The sequence below is a fragment of the Notothenia rossii genome (assembly GCF_949606895.1).
Source record: "Notothenia rossii genome assembly, chromosome: 1".
Classification (NCBI taxonomy): Eukaryota; Metazoa; Chordata; class Actinopteri; order Perciformes; family Nototheniidae; genus Notothenia; species Notothenia rossii.
The window spans coordinates 56,609,809-56,626,842 of record NC_136912.1 but is presented as its reverse complement, the minus strand read 5'-3'; the positions used below and the strand labels follow the sequence as shown (position 1 = coordinate 56,626,842).

General features: G+C 43.2%; 1 protein-coding gene across 2 annotated transcripts in view; it reads right to left on the bottom strand.

The window, feature by feature from the left end:
* Nucleotides 1–1,842: 1,842 nt before the first annotated feature.
* The window catches only part of hdlbpa (high density lipoprotein binding protein a), a 40,605-nt gene continuing 25,413 nt past the window's right edge, over nucleotides 1,843–17,034 (bottom strand). The window contains exons 11-28 of one of the 2 annotated variants that reach the window (XM_079681797.1): nucleotides 16,853–16,931; nucleotides 16,613–16,752; nucleotides 16,196–16,300; nucleotides 15,996–16,109; nucleotides 15,805–15,891; nucleotides 14,115–14,246; nucleotides 13,300–13,518; nucleotides 11,333–11,554; nucleotides 11,011–11,229; nucleotides 10,753–10,891; nucleotides 10,514–10,662; nucleotides 10,336–10,440; nucleotides 9,893–10,027; nucleotides 8,720–8,863; nucleotides 8,444–8,623; nucleotides 3,937–4,053; nucleotides 3,674–3,817; nucleotides 1,843–3,211 (exon numbers count right to left, since the gene is read on the bottom strand). In XM_079681797.1, coding sequence (XP_079537923.1) covers nucleotides 3,122–3,211; nucleotides 3,674–3,817; nucleotides 3,937–4,053; nucleotides 8,444–8,623; nucleotides 8,720–8,863; nucleotides 9,893–10,027; nucleotides 10,336–10,440; nucleotides 10,514–10,662; nucleotides 10,753–10,891; nucleotides 11,011–11,229; nucleotides 11,333–11,554; nucleotides 13,300–13,518; nucleotides 14,115–14,246; nucleotides 15,805–15,891; nucleotides 15,996–16,109; nucleotides 16,196–16,300; nucleotides 16,613–16,752; nucleotides 16,853–16,931 — 2,520 coding nt within the window. In that variant the 3' untranslated portion in view covers nucleotides 1,843–3,121. Of the gene's footprint in view, nucleotides 3,212–3,673; nucleotides 3,818–3,936; nucleotides 4,054–8,443; nucleotides 8,624–8,719; nucleotides 8,864–9,892; nucleotides 10,028–10,335; nucleotides 10,441–10,513; nucleotides 10,666–10,752; nucleotides 10,892–11,010; nucleotides 11,230–11,332; nucleotides 11,555–13,299; nucleotides 13,519–14,114; nucleotides 14,247–15,804; nucleotides 15,892–15,995; nucleotides 16,110–16,195; nucleotides 16,301–16,612; nucleotides 16,753–16,852; nucleotides 16,932–17,034 lie in introns of both variants that reach the window. The other variant, XM_079681796.1, reaches the window with a different exon arrangement.

Sequence of the window (17,034 nt, the reverse complement as noted above, 5' to 3'; positions counted from 1 at the left end):
TTAATTAATTCAGTGTTATTTATGTACAGTATGAGCTTAATATGAATGATGAACTGTGTTAAAAGAAATTGTAGCACTCTAAGGAACATATGAAATGCAATAATGCAATAACAGTGCAATAATGAAATTAAATTACATCAAACTTTATTTTCACTCAAACAGTACAGGCACATATGATATATTGCACAGCATAAAGAGATCATGTAAATTGTGCATTATGTAAACAACAGACAACTGTTGGCTCCTGTGGGCATGACCTAAATAAGGCAGTTTATTTTGGTTTTAAAATGCTGAGATATTTACTGCAGAACTGTAACCTTCCCTCAACAAAATCGTCAACAATTTTCGGGAGCATGTGGGCAAAGTAGAATGTGCGCAGCCTTATGATATGCCTTCAGACTGTCCATTGCTTTTCCATCTATTGCCATGGATTGAACGAAGTAGGAGCAAATTTTGCTGTACGTTATGCTGGGCCACGTCGTCATGTTATCCTCCCAGTTTTGCACTGAATTCGGGTGGGGGAGAGTAACGCCATCTCCAGTCAAAGAAGTAGAATCGTGTTCCCAAGCTAGCATCACTGTTAGCATCGAAATCGCTGTGTTTACACCAGTGCCCGTCTGACTGTTTACACCGGTTTACACCGACAGACGCTGTGCAAAAGACTTCCGGCGGAAATGAAGTGCATTTGTGTAGGGTTATGGCGCTACCCGTGGTTTGGCGCGTAAACTTGTCTATACATCCATGCTCTCATGTCAAGAAGCATCAGGTCAGTGCATGCGCTGCATCGTCCAATCAGTGAGCGATACACAGTAAGGGGGCGGGGCGAGTGTCTGAGGATTTCATCGAAGGATGGTCTGGTGGTTCCTCGATTATAGCTCCTCCATTATCGCTCCTCCGGCAAAAATAAGGCCATTGGGACGCTACTCAAGATGGCGCAGACAAATCAACTTCCGGTGAGACCGAGGAGCGAGGAAATGAAAAATAAGAGAAGTGAGAAGGGCCCGAAGAAGAAGAAGAAGAAGCCGACTCCGAGCTGTCCAACTTCAGGCGAGCTTTTTGAGACCTCCCTCGGCTGCGATCGGCTATTCTCGTCTACTTTCGAGGCGAGCCACAGCTCGTCTCAAACAAGCCTAATGAGAAATACTCCAACGAGGCGTTTTGGGGCAGCATAGACTGTGTTAGAGTTTTACTCGCTACAGGGTGTACTTTGAGGGTTTTTGACTCTGCGGACCGTTTACATGCGCAAGAACCTTCATAACACACAAGGGGACGGGTAATAACCGGAAAAGCATGACATGGGACCTTTAAATGGTTAAAGGGGACCCATCATTCAAAATGCACTTCTATACATAAATGTGTGTGTCGGTTGTGTCGGGGAACTCACGCAGTGTCAGTAAATAAAACCCTTTCTCTTTTCCTCCGTACCCAAATCTTTTTAAAACGGGTGTTCAACGAGCGGATATAGATTTGCTGCCGATATTACGTAATTTTTGGCGGCGGACCCACAGAAAGTTGCTATCAGAAACAATGCCTGACGTGTTTTGGATATTATCTCGTTTTTGTTTACATTAGCATTCTCGCTAACACTCAGAGCTAACCTGTACATGTGCACATGTTTAAAAAGCAGGAAATTAAAAAAAAGGAACTCACCTTGTGATAAACCCGGAAGAGAAAAAGTATTTGAGCGCAATACTGTTTCAGAAATTATCCTTGATGTGGTTTAGAACAGGATGGCGTTTTATCACAGCAGAATTTAACTTTATCCCCCTTCATCAGGCATTAGCTCCGCCTCCTCTTTTTTAAGCTAAGGACCCCAAAATAGAACAACCCGGACACAAAAAAGAGATTTTCAATTTTTATTGACTTTTTGGACAATTTATTTTCCAGTGTCATCCATAACCGTATTTGCATAATCTTTCATTCAATGCTAGTAGGATATAGACCAAGGTAGTCTGATGCAAGATGTGGAGTTAGCAGCTAGCAAGCTAAATCCACACTGCTCAGGCAACTCATAATAATAACTGAGGGGCAAATGTTCCGAGGGCTTTCAAAGGAACAACATACCTTCCAGAAGTCCATTAAAATGCATCTAGACATCATCTCTACCTGGTTTGTATCTTTCTAGTTGTAAGGCTGATAAAAAGGGCCATTGCTATTTAACAGACAGACTGCATAGCAACTGGAAGACAAAGGGACTGGACACTGACCCATTACAGAGGATGAGTAACACAGGACATCACTAAGACAGATAGTTGGCACAAGATGGTCTGCTGTTCTGCTCACAAACAGTCATAGTATGTTTTGTAGAGGGATTTACTTTTGAATGTCAAAAAAAGTTCATTCAACAGTTAGTGTGAGATTTGATACGTTGGAGCTCTAGACCTAGTGTTGTGAAAAGTTTAGTTCTGGCATGATCTCCAAGCATCTGGCAGTTTGAATGTTTGCCATTCTGCAGTGGCTGAAATCACCACCCCCCCCCCAGTAAAGTTTAGAAATTTATAAGGCTACAAGGTACGTGCCACTACTTGACCATAATCACAGAAGCACAGTTAACAAGCAAATGGAAAGATGTGACAGGACAACCACTACAGTGTGCTCGAGGGCGAACGACTGACAATTTTCACTCAGCTACATGAGTAAAGCAGGCAGGGGGTGAGTAACTGAAACAGCTGGCCCCTCGGTTGGTCAGGCATCATGTTTGAACATGTCTCCAGCAGTAATTCAAACCCTTAACCCCGCCCTGCGAAGGCAACTAAGATAAGGGCAGCTAAAACAAAAAAAAGTGATGTCTGGCCAGAGTTGAATTTGGTATAAGAGTTCAAACCACAATGAAATGTCAGCTCTAATCAACACTTTAATGTCAGACTGTGTAGACTTATCGCAACATCTGTCTTTTTTCTTTTAAGCATAAGACGGCATTATTTAATGCAGACACAAAGCTCACAAGTCAATTACAGTATTTGAAAGCACTTTTAGACTGATGAATCTGCGAGGAAAGACAGGGATAAGAGAGAAGGATGACGTTCTCAGAAGTGAAGACTTGTAGGGTCAGCGGTCAGTCCAGGTCAAGAGGGGGACGATGAAGGAGAAGATTGTGTCCGGTTTACTTCAGCAGCATGGCTTAGAAGCGCTTGGGCCCCCAGGGGGAGGACTTGGCTGCCACCGGGGCTCCAAAGCTAGGGAAATCCTCAGAGCTGCTCATGTCAGGGGCCTGGAAGAGGAAACACCATTTAGCACCATAAAACTATCACAGTTGATTACTTTTATTAATAGACATTGGTATTTGTATTACAAGTTTCAGGTCAAATTATTTGTTCCATTTTATTGACATATTTGAATTAAAGGTTGTACCGGGGGACATTTGGATATCTCTTTATATCACTCCATAAATCAACAAAATAACTGTCAGCATTACAAAAACCTATTTACACCATGTTTTAGGAATAAGTAATGATCCAGTCCATGAATGAAATATGAACTAACCCCTCTGTAACAAACATTCAGAATATTGATGGAAAACACTCATTTTTGAAAAAAGGAACTTTAAAAAAAAAAAAAAAAAAGGTTTTCCTTCTACTAGTCTGAAAAAAAGAAATATAAAATATCCCAAACTCTCAAAATTAACTGCGAAGTTACCATTTCTACATTCAACCAGGTGAACTTTTGGACTCACCTTCTCGCTGCCAGTGGTCCAAGGTGCCTCGCGCACCACGAAGCCTTTGGATGGGCCACGATGTTCATCCATGGCGCCGGCCGCGCCTCCCCCAGGAGGCCTCATGTAAGCCATCTTTGTCTCATTCTCCACAGCATCTCCCATCTGGCAAAAGGTGGCAAGACAAAAAGTGTCAGTGCCAGTCAGGAAACAGTAAGGACTACAGGCATTTCTTATACAAATATATTAAATGTACAGTTCTCATGCACGCTAAAAAAGCTTACATATTCCTCTTCCAGGTTAAGAAGGTGGTCGATTGCTTCATCCACGAGCTCAGGGCGACCTGTGACTGTAACCACGTTCGGGTCTGCAGATCCACTCTGGGGAAACCTGAGATCAACCTGAAAAACATGCACACCAAGCCACATCAAATACTGAACAGAACACCTTTTTTTAAAAGTTATACTTTGAAACTCAAGATGGATTGCACATGCACTGCAACCCTTAAAACATGTTGACATAAGCACGGTTGTGGCATGACCAACAGAAAGATATGGACACAAGATGTGTGTAAATGTATTTAGTATCCTATCCATGTGAACATGATTTAAGTGGGGGGGCGGGGGGGGGGGACCTAACCTCCTCAAGGGGGGGGTCCGGGGGGCATGCTCCCCCGGGAAGATTTTTTTTTAAATATTAAAGTTAGAAGCATCAATCTGGGGCACTTTGAGAGCAACATTAGGAGATCTATGGATACATCTCAACACCCATTTAAAAACAGAACTGTGAGCAGATTTCTTTGTTGGGATATTTTACAAATCACTCCTTTTAAACTGTATTTTTGTTTATTAATAACAACTTTGTTTTACTGTCATATAGTATTTTATACCTGTTTTTCATTTAGTCTCTAATGTCTCATTAATAACTATAATGATCATATCAAGGTGTGTCTTAACCTCACTGAGCTGAGGTTATTTGAGCCTCAGTCAGGAGAGAGCTCACTTCCACCTGGTTGTAGAAAAGCTCTTTAAATTCGTTAGCATAGCTAGCTAACCAGATGCTAATAACAACAGATCGCCACTGTGCTTACAACTAAAGACACAGCCACGCAAACACTGTGGCATGTGTACGGCTCCTTATGGGTACTGTAATATTTGAAGAGCTGGAGCGGTGTTCCGGTGCTCTCCGTCAGCACTTCTTTCAGACGAGACATATACACGTTACGCTCGTGTTGTGTTCAAGGAACCTGTCCTCGGCTAGGAAAAACAGTCAGTCGCTTGTTTAATTACTTTGTGATCTAGATTTCTTCTTCTTTTTTGAAGTGAGAAGTTGTCCGTCGGACGGACGGACAGACAGACAGACAGACAGCGCAGACAGCGCACCCCCCCCCCCCCAAAAAAAAAGAAAACTCTTCGGTTCTCCACGAAGTCACCCAAATCAGCGTTAAAAAAGCGGGAGGTGCCGAAAAGCGACTAATTTGCATCACTGATATCAGTTAAACAGGACATTACACATTACACTGCCAGCTGCCTGGTACAACATCGGTTGGATGTCCCATCGAGCAAATGTGTGATTATTCATTTGAGAAACACATCTTGAGTTTAGCCCAGAGAGGGTGCCTGGGACAAAGCTGACCTGGTTCATGTTCATTTTGCCCTCTCAGGTAAGCAGGTAAGCACTCAAGTCACCATAATCACAGTGGGTCGTCATGAGTAACCATGCTTTCCACCTTTAGACCAGGGCTCCAACACCTCGATCGCGATTTACCGGTAGCTCACGGGCAGCTTTTCAGTAGCTGGTCGGTCGATTATCAATTATAGCGTAGTAAGGTTGCTTCTGGATTTTTCGGCCGAGGCTGGACAATAATGTGTTTTTATTTTAGAATTTTTTCTGTCACACTAATATCAAATTGGTCGGTGACGCAGAAATCAAGGAACAGACGTGACAGCGGCACAGCGACACCACACACGGAGCAGTCTGCTTTCTCCACCAACACCGGTCCAGAACCAACAGCAGAATGACCCGCACTGAGTCAGGCCCTGTCGCTGCGGCTCAGAGAATCACAGGGAGGGATTTGTGTTTTTTGAAAAACACTCGTTATCGTCATGTCAGGTTTTTGGTGGATTCAAAATCAAGTCTTGGATTGCAGAGTATGAACGTCCTCTTGCTATTTTCAGTTGATAAATACTTGTGTAAAGTTTGTGAAGGCAGGAGGAAGCTTCCGCGATCACGTCTCCTCTGTTCCTCCAAACCCCGCCCCCTCCCTGAAAATAATGAGTGACAGGCTGATAGTTACCCGATAGGAACTTTATTATTCACTGATTGAGATATGATGAAGCTAGGTTAATCTCATACATTCATGGGATTTATGTAACAGTATGACAGAGAATGTAAGTGTGCACCCACATGCACTATTTTTGTTTTTATAATGCTGTAAATACTCCTGTTGCCTGCTGTGTTCAGACTCAAGTCATGTGTGTGATGTCACATTCAGGAAAAAGATGGCTGAACTGTTCAGTGTCAATCCTCTGGAGATGGAGGTTATACATCTCCAAAATAATGTTCAGCTAAAGTCTAAGCAAAACTCACAACATTTCTGGAGCCTTGTAGACCCAGAAAACTCTAAGAACATTCACGAAGCAGCACTGAAAATGTCTGCTTCATTTGGTTCTGTTCTTCATACCTTTGTGAAGCAGCTTTTTCTGACATGAATGTCATGAAATCTAAATACAGAACAAGACTGACTGATGAACATTTAAATGACTCTCTTAGAGTGAACTTAAGTGGGTACACTCCATGCAGCATACACCTGTATGGTGGACTCCATGCAGTGCCAAATCTCACTGACTGTGAAAAAGCACTTATTTTACACATGTGCCATAAGATGTTTGTACGGTGGTGATTAAGGACATTATTATGTGAATGTTCAGTGATGTACTTACTATGTGGGCCATAATAATATGTGAGAAATTGTCGTTTTCTTGGACCTTGATGTGAAGTTATGATTTTTGACAAGCTTTAGGCAGTGTGAGAAAAAGTTTTTAGAGAGTACTTGTCCATGGACAAGTGAGTTTGGCAATTTACTTGTCCGAATACATTTTTCACTTGTCCAGAATGGACACAAATTGGGGCCACTGGAATATTCTTCTTCGCCATCGTATTTTACATTTTCCCACGGTTTTTACGACACCGCGAACGTAAGTGAGCGGTAAGATTTTACTGCATCACACATAGGGTTGGGTATCGTTTGGATTTTAACTATTCCGGTTCTGATATTCGATTCCAGTTATTTTCGGTTCTCGATTCCGGTTCTTTGAGAGGCTAAAAATAAATCACATGACAAACTGGGAGAAAAATATATTTATGAAAATATTAAGTCAAATCTATATTCCTATTTACAAATCCCTTCATACTGTTTAATTTCTTACAGTTATTGAATACAATTATATAAAAATAATCTCTGCATTGTTTAGTTAGTTCTAAGTGGTGCAGTTTGAGAATGTACAATTGGCCCAGTCTCCTCTGATGTTACACTGCAACCTGCCTGTGAGACAGAGTCCAACCACACAGTCTGTGCGTCCAACACATGTCCTGCAACACACATGCTGCAACCTGCCTGTAAGACAGAGTCCAACCACACATGTCCAACACATAGGCCTAATAATAATAATAATACATTATATTTATAGCCTATAGGCCTAACGCTTTTCTAAAACTCAAAGACGCTTACACATGTCCCGCAATACACATGCTGCAGCTGCCCAGCTGCTCACTGTTTGTAAAAGTAAATAAAGTATTTTCATTTCAATAATGTACTTTCTGCTTCATAAACAATACTGACATCCCTGTGCTCTGGGGGTCCGGGGATGTGAGTACAGCGCGAGGACACAGGGAGGTTGCTTCGCTTCATAAAGGAAATGGCTGTCAATATTAACAACACAGGAGCTAAAACGCTTAATAACCTTCATTACGTGTTAGAGAAAGAACATAAGAAAGTTTGACAAAGATGAGGCTGTTAAACGGGCAGCGGATCCGCTGTGCGTAGAAAGAGAGAGAGAGAGAGAGAGAGAAGCTGAGCTGCACCGTGCAGCGATCAGCTGATACGGAGCATAGAGAGAGAGAGCTGCAGTGCAGTCCGCGGGGCTCGGCCTCGCCTCCTGTCCTCACAACTCTTATCAATCCCGGGACCGGACAATTGTTATTTGTTCCTACTGGGAACCGAGTTTTGCTTCCCAACCCTGCCACTGTGCTACACTTCCCGCCCCACCCCGCCCCCCTCCACCGAGATTTCTAAACGAACAATGGCGGACACGTACAATTTGCAAATTAGTTCTGCCTTTTTTAAACTAAATGTATCAATAATTCGACAATAAATGAGGGCAAAAACGTCACTTGTCCGCCGGACAAGTCAATTGAAAGATCTACTTGTCCGATATTGTAAATAACACGTCCCGGACGGTGGGACGTGTACTTTTTCGCATGCTGTTTAGGTATTGCAATTTCGCATGTATACAAAAGTAGCTTAATTCAACTGATGAGGGCTATGTGAATAAATGTAAGCGATGCAAGTAGCTCTTGGCCACTTTCATATTTTCAAAGTAGCTCTCAGATGAAGAAAGTTTGGAGACCCCTGCTCAAGACATCTTGGAAGAAGCCTTTTGCTTACGTTGTTCATGTTTATTGTTTCAAGTAGAATGTATAAGAGTCCCAATCCACCTCCCCCAAACCAGACTGCCCCAGCTGGGTAGAAACTAGAGATGAGAAACCGTCCTGTCCTCTGAGCAGCCTCACCTTAAACTCGTCCATGATCTTGCGGATGCCCTTGCCGCGGGCTCCGATGATGCGTGCATGGACCCTGCTGTCCAGGGTGATGTCTTCAGAAATCATCTCCTCCAGCTCATCCACTAAAGCTTGGATGGCATCTCGTGCTGCTATGGCTTTGTGCTCATAACCTGTAATAGTAATCTGATCCTGCGGAGAAACGGCAGCAAATTCAACATGACATGGAAGAACATTTTGATTTCATCCTCCATAACTTTCATTAGTAATTAAAAAAGGAAGCTATACCTGGTTTTCATCATTCTTCTCTGGGAACTGGATGTTCACATCGTGTTCCGTGCGGATAGTTGTTATGATTGCACCCTTGCGTCCGATAATTTTAGGGTGATACTTAGGGTCCACAGTGATGGTCAGCTTGAAGCTCCTGAGTGCCTGTAGAGGGGTAATGGTCACAATAATCCGGGTCAGTTTGAACTGTAATCCTTCCTATAAGGGATGCTCCGATCGATCGGTCACCAATCGATATCGGCCGATGCTCACTCTCTACCAATAGATCGGTGCTCTCAAAACATGCCGATCGCGAGAGCCGATCGCATGACGTAAAATACATGACACTTTTCTCTGTGCGCGGCAAAACAAGCTCGCCAAAATGGCTTCACCGGTCTGGCATTATTTTAAGGTGTCCGAAAAAGACAGTAAAATAGCGGTATGCAACGTGTGTGAAGCAGAAATCCTGCAGCTCCGCCCGCCGGATCGGTGAGCGGAGCGGAACACACACTAAGAGTCAGACCTAACACACTTAGCTATTTGATCTACCACTGGAACAAGCTACACTGGTTATACTTATTCTTCACTGTCGGGTCACTCATTACTGGATCAGTGAGCTGCATGAGATACTGACAGGCTGTCAGGAGAGGGACGGCCCGTCCACACAGCGGTGTTGGAAGCTTCTTCAGACACGCCCACCTCCAAGCTTTTTCCAAAGCCGCTGTGTGGACGGGCCGGGAGAGAGGGGGAGAGAGAGAGGAAAAGAGAGCGCTTCCGCTCATTTCTCCCATGTTATTCTCCAAAGTGAATGTAAACTTGAATAATGTGCATCATTTGAATGTAATAATTAAGTTGATTGTTGTTTGTGGAAGCTCCAGTGAATGAGCCCCATTAACTGAGTTTTAAACATCACTTTAAATGGAAGATTTAAAGTGATGTTGAAATCTTCCATTTAGGCCCCACCCACTCGATCGGATTGGCAATCGGTATCGGCCGACACTGATTCCGGCGATCGGTGATCGGCCCCAAAACTGGCGATCGGAGCATCCCTACTTTCTACTCCTGCTGATACTGGTAGTTGATTATTACGGTCTTTCCTCATTCAGTTTCATCATGAGGGTGTCCTTTAAAAAAAGGTAATCTCAAAGAGAACTTAGTACATGAATCATGCACACCGCAGAGTGAAACACTGACCCGATCCTCCTGCTCGGACTGCAGCTCTTTGACACGCTCCAAGAGGCCCTCTTTGGCGCGGTCCAGGTGATTGGCCAAGCCGGTGATGGAGATTTTATCAGACTGCTGCTCAGGAGCAGGCACTTGAATATTAACCTGATGGCAGAAAGCGAGGTCACTCTTTAAGTCTCTATTTCAGGTGTTTTAAAATTAATAAATATAATACACATATGAATCACAACAATAACAGGTCATTAAAGCCTCAGCATACAGCTCTAAATGTAAGAGAATGTAGTTTGATAAAATTGTTTGTTGATGCATGATCATTGCAATGGACATTTTTTCTTGACATGATCGTACAGGTTAGCTTGTAATTCAATAACATGTACTTTCATGAACTCTGGATTAGAAGCAAAATAAAAAACACATTGTGCCTCCCTGTGCCTTAACCATGAATAACACACCTCAAATTCGTCCATCATCTTGCGAATTCCACTTCCTTTCTGTCCAATGATGTAACGATGAAGCTCAAAAGGCACTTCCACCTCAATAGAAACAGGAACCAAGGCCTAAGGAAAGGAGAAAGTTAGGAAACAGCTAAACACTTTGGAGAAATATTATGATGTTATTATGAAGGCTAACCTTCAGTGCTTCCACGGCGGCCTCACAGCGCTCTTTGCGACCAGAAAGCACAATAATGTCACACTTTTTGGGTACGTTTGGATCGACGGGCTCCTTCACTTCTCCGTTGGTCTCGCCATTCTCCTGAATGGGTTCCTCTGCAGGAGGTGCTGCTAAAAAGTGAATTCAGACAAGGTTTGATGAGAACATTAAATGTTATGACTCCCCATCCTAAGTGTTCACACTGGTCAGGCGTTTACCTTGTGGGTCCTCGCGCTCTGGGAACTTAATCTGTACATTGTGATCTCTAGTGATCTGCTGGATACGAGAGCCTTTGGGACCCATGATAGAACGGTGGAACTTCTGAACAATCACACACTCAATGGTCACCTGAGCATCCTGGAAAAGAGAAATAGGAAAATATGCTACATTTAAAAAAGAAAGAGGTCGGAGGGGGGGGGGGGGGGGGGGGGGGGGTAGAGCATCTTTGCAAAACAAAAAACGTCAAATAGACTAACCAAGTCCTCAACGATCTCCAGCATGCGCTTTTTGGCCTGATCCACACAGTCTTTGGCTCCTTTGAGGGTGACCTTATCGCTCTGAGTCCCAGTGCGAGGGAAGCTCACCATCACGCCACCATACTCATCAGCAAGGTCCCTGAGGACCTGGCCACGGCGAGCCACAAAGTAGCGATGGTGTTTTGGATCAACAGTCAAAGTATCCTCAACGACGTTATCCTGCAACCAAAGAATACGTACATTTAATCTCCAGGCATCGTAAGAGCACCAAAAGCCTTATCTTCTCTGTCCTGCTGTGATCAGAATTCATTCTGAGCCTTACCAGACTCTTGATGAGCTCCTCCAGCTCCTTTGTGGCATCCCGCACGGCTTCTTCGGTGCCGACCACAGTGATGAGTTCCTGGTCTTTGTCCTCCATGGTGGGGAAAATGATCCTGGCCCCGGTGCTGTCACGAACCTTACGGATGTTTCCACCACCTTTCCCTATGAGGAACTTGTGGTATTCCGGCTTCGCACGCAGCTCCGCAGTGTGACTCTTTGTTTGCTGAGGGAGAACATTAAAAATATATATATTTCGAAGACAATCATTTTTCAAAATTCAACCTCAATTATGAGGTCAGCTCAAAAAGAACATTTTTTATTAACTGAGAAGTTAGACCGGATGGGGAAATTCCTTCATGCTCATGCGCTTAAAGAGCCTGTGACAGCCTCCCAACAACGGTTGTGCAATGAAATATTGGGCTACTAGTAATCTCGAACCATCAGCTTAAAAAAAGAAGGTGTGATACCGTTCCGATAAATATCAATAATTTCGAACATCGCGGGGAAATTCCTTCGACTCATTTTGAAGTTTTGGGGGAAGCCGGAAGTGACGTCAATGCGGGAATGCTTCACTGTGCGGCGAGAGCCAAACACGGACAAAGTGTGTTGTCATGCGTAGAAATGGTGAATTACTGAGTTTAGGCACTTTAATAACGTTTTAATGAAGTTGATTACAGTATATTCATATTTGTCGATGCTTTCATGTCAATTCAGCGAACATAAACATAAATAATCGTGGTGAAGATGATGATTAAATTAGGATTACAAATCGGTAGTGAGAGCTGCTGCATTTCCTCCCGTTGGATGTGATATAAAAACAAATCGATTATTTTTGTAGTTGTAAACTCAAGTGGATGAAACTACATTTATTAGTGCTTTCATGTCAATTCGGCGAACATATGATACATTAAATGATCGTGAGGATGATGATTTAAAAATCTTTTGTTTGAGCCGGTCTGCATTTCCTGATGAAAAAACAAACAGATGCTTTTTGTAGTTGTAGTACACCAACATGGATTAAACGTGTGGTTTTTTGTTGGGGAAATTAATGGATAAAATGCACGGATTATGATTATTATTATTATTCCCACTCTGATTGGGACACTAGGTCCAACGTTTCCCCGCAGCGAGGCTCCCCCCGTTGACAGTTTACGTGGGCTGGGCTGGGTGCAGTGGCGGACAGGCCATCGGGACGAATCCCGATGGGCCGGTACCGAAGTGGGCCGGTCGGATAAGTCACTAGCACATCCCTCACTCCCCCCGTTGACAATTTACTAGTGGTACCGAAGTGGGCCGGTCGAGAGTCCCGGGCTTATTTTTAGTCCCAGTCCACCACTGGCTACATGACCGTATGATCGCCCATATTGACACACCTAATTCCTAAACTTCTAACAGATACAACATAAACCGATCCTTCAGCCTCATATGAGCTCTCAGACACGTTCAAAATTAAACTGTCATCGCTGTCTGAGCTTGCTGCTGTGTGCGCCATTGTGCGTTTGCATGCAGATGCTGGGATACGGAACGGTGCAGCTGGAGCTCTTGGCCCGCAATGACGTCACACATAATTTGGCAGGATTTGAAGAATCCCCAAGAAGATCCAGAATATGGTCAACATTGAAAGGGCAGATTAATGGTTATCAAAGTACAAATATCCCAAATTAGTTCAGTAACGGTTTCAAGGGGACAATATTTACTCAAATTGATGGGTTTGGATGATGGGTGAAACCTGTGTCACGGGCTCTTAACATGAGTTCATCTTTAGGGAGCAAAACTAATTGCAACCTTCATTTCTGACCACCTTGCACCGGCTTGCCATTTTAATTTTGAAGCTGACAGGAGAGTGAAAGCGGTTCTTAGCATGTAGTTATGGAGCACCCATAAAGCACAGCAGCAGCTCGTTTCACCCCTCCTGTAGTGCAAGGTCAACAGAAGTTTAAATGTTTATCTTCAGACATTTTTACAAACCTTCTCCTCTGCCAAGGCCAGCAGTTGCTGCTTGGCTTTCTCCACCTCTTCTACAGGTCCTCTGATGGTGACCTTATCAATCCCTGAGCCCTCGGTGGGAAAGTGGATGTGCACACCGCCACACTCCTCCATGATGGAGCGCACAAAGCGGCCCTTCGACCCAATCAAGGAGTTGTGCAGCTTGGAGGGAATGGACACCTCGAGCTCAGTGATGTTAGCCTGGACACAGGGAGACCTTCATTTAGCACAGGAACCAGATTTGGACACATGTCCCAAAGCTTTGGAAGGACTAATAAATGTTAGATATTGGCAATATATATAATCAATATATTCAATGTTCTGCTGCATATGTAAATGTACATATATTCTCACTATTCTTTAAGATGCCGACCCATTAAGAATGTGTAAATACTGATTTCAAATTGACCATTGGAAGTGTAAAACAAAAACAAAACAAAAAAAGTCAAAAAGAAATATTTAAATATATACAAAGTGATAATAATAATAAAACTTAATAAAAAATACATTTCCAAGACCAAATTGACTTTAAAATTATAGCAGATATCTCATAGTGTCACTCAAAATATCAGCACATTCTAAAGAGGGATTTCAAAATGAAAGCCCTTTAAGAGGGTCATATACATTGTTGTTTTATATTGCGCTTGTATGATCACACACACATCAGAAGGGTTAACCCAATGTTTCCCATACATTGATTTATTTGAAGCGGGCCGGGGTATTGCACTGTTGCCAAAATAAAAAGGAATTTATTTATAAGTTGCTCAGCCCTAATATACGTGCATGCATGTGCTTACCAGTTCTTTCTGAATGGCCAAGATGCGAGTCCGTGCAACCTCACAGTTTGCCTTCTTGCCCGTGATGACGATCATCTCTGAGTTGCTGTTCTCAGCTGGCAGGTCAATCTTTGTGTTAGTTTCCTCTCTAATCTAGAAAACAAAACATTGTTAAAGAGCAACTTCCAGGTTAAAGACACCTGTGAATAAATGTGTTGGAAAATGATGAATACAAAAAAAAAATATACAGAAATATACACTACAGTGACGTCTGGCGTCGTTTTTGTAAGAAATGTTCACTTCCGCATAAAAAAGCCTCGGCACGTGACCTCCCGCGTGTGACGTAACACGGGGGACACAAGGGGGAGAGCGGCCGGTGTAACGTATTAATAAACATGGATCCCAATGCTAGTTTCGACACAGAAGACACAGAAGAAGTTGAACATGAATATTCGATTGCATATGACGGACCACAACCTTATAATTATGAGTCCAAGAGACCAGGAGCAGCCAAGGATTAGAAGAAATAACGGCCATCGGAGAGAAATTGAGCTGTGGTGCGAGGAGAACCAGTGGAGAACTGGGCAGCTATCTTGGTGAGTGACCGGCGTTAGCTACAGAATGTTAGCTAACGTCACATCACAACATTGTGAAGTTAGCTATCATATATCAGGCTATAACTAAAGTAGCATTGATAATATAGTAACGTTACTGGCAGGACTGTTGATACTGATCCATAACAGAAACTAATGCGCAAGTATCAGCCGTATCTCGCGTTACCTAATGCAACTCCACACTACGATGCTGTGTACCGGAGGGGAGACGCGAGATACGGCTGATACTTGTTGATCTGGCGGAGAAAGGTTGTGGAGCCTCCGTTGATATGCCGTTGTAAATGGCTTGATGGAAAGCAGGTGTGTAGTCGGGGAGGGTGCACAGCTGATTGCAGCAGGTGAGTGGAGGTTGAGCCGGGAGCCAGGAGTGACAGCCACCACGCACACACAAACAACACAGACAGGGGGAAACAAACAAACACAAAGGAGGCGGCTGGAGCAGTACAGCCACCACAGCGTTACCTAATGCAACTCGACACTATGTCTTACGGTGCCGTGTACCGGAGGGGAGAGAGAGAGAGCAGCGAAGGGGGGGGGGGGAGAGAGAAGTAATACGGTTTCCTGATAAAGCTGTGGAGAGTATGTGCTGCAGGGAGGTGGATGAACAACGCACCCAGGAACGAACGCTAGCTCCAGTCCTTTTTACTGTGGACTCGATGTCCTGACAGGCTGGTATTTGTGCAACCTGCACAAACACAATACTGCACCATGATTACAAATGGTGAAATACAATGTAAAACTACCGAAAAATACCAGCTCACTAAAACACAACCGCTCAACTCAACGCAACTATTAACTATACCCGCGGTCAGAGAGCGGAGATGTTTCCCCTTTGTTATGTAATATGACGCATTACCTTAAAAAAAAGCAGTTTTTAAGAGCAGAGCTCAAAATTGCTCCTTTCCCTCTGAATTCCTGCCCTTATGTCTCGTAAAACATATCAAATCCTACACTCACTTTTTTAATTGTAATTTTCAAGCAAGTTTCAGCATAAATGTAGAAAAAAAAAAACCCTGCAAGACGCTCTTTAAGTTAGACATGGACACCCTGAAGACCTAATTCAACTTCATACATTCTCTTTAAAACATATAGAGTACCTTCTTGATATTTGATCCTCCTTTTCCAATTATGTTTCTGTGGAACTGCTTGAAGATGGGGACTGAGAGAGAAAAGCCGTTCTCCACCTGACAAAAGGAATCACTGAGAGTTAACACACAACTGCACTTAGGTAGTAATAGTTGCCTTTAAAATACAATATTAATCGAATAAGATCTTTATAACGATTTACCATCTCAGCCACTATCTTCTGCATGAACTTTGCACATTTTTCCACCTCATTTCGGGGGCCCCTCAGTTGAACGATGTCACTTTTCTGTGCTGGGTCGGGGAAATTGATGATGACCTGGAATAAATATTATTATTGAGTTTCATAAGTTACAAATAATATTTTGGGCACAGAAAAACTAACACGAACTGCAAACAACTCACCTCAGGGAATTTGTCGCGCACTTCTTTAATATTTTCCCCTTTTTGGCCAATGATGGCTCGATGAAAACGCTGTTCAATGATCAGGTCCTTTGTACGCTCGTTTTCCTGTGAGAGACAGCAGGTTTAGTAACTGCACAGCCAGGGTCTGTCTGTCTATATATCACTCTTTGTTAATATCGCTAGCTGATTGTATGTTTTGATCATGACAACTCTGTAACCTTTTTAAAGATGTGTTTATACAAGTGGTTGTGTAGATGAACAACATTGAAAGTCATGCATTTTTCAATGAGTATTTTCAAATTCAAGCATATATCCAACCTTTAAAACATTGACTAGGCTTATTCCAAACTAAAGATAACCCCAGCACATCAGGATACAATTGGCAGCCTCTTGCCTGCGAACCCAAGTTTGTCTCACCATGCGAGACGCCAGCTCAAGCAGCTCCTTCTTGGCTTCCTGGACACCCTGGGGATCCCCCTCAATACGGATCAGGTTGCTTTTCTCGTTGTCAGGGGGGATGCGGACAGTCACCTTGTGCAGTTCTTTGATGCGGTTGACTATGAATAATAAGAATAAAACCAGATTTGAGGATGTTGATCCAATTTGTGTTGTATTTATTTGTATACACCATGCTTTTGACAGTAAGACTATACTTACTGTTGACACCTCCTTTTCCAATCAGGTGTCTGTGGAATTTGGTATCCACGCTGATCTCAGTGTAGTCCATACGGCTTACCTTTTAGGTGAAAGTAGAATAAATGCATACAAATGACTAGCTTGCAGGGCTCAAAGTAACGGTTGCCAGGTTGCCATTGGCAACCATTCAGAAAAAATGTCAA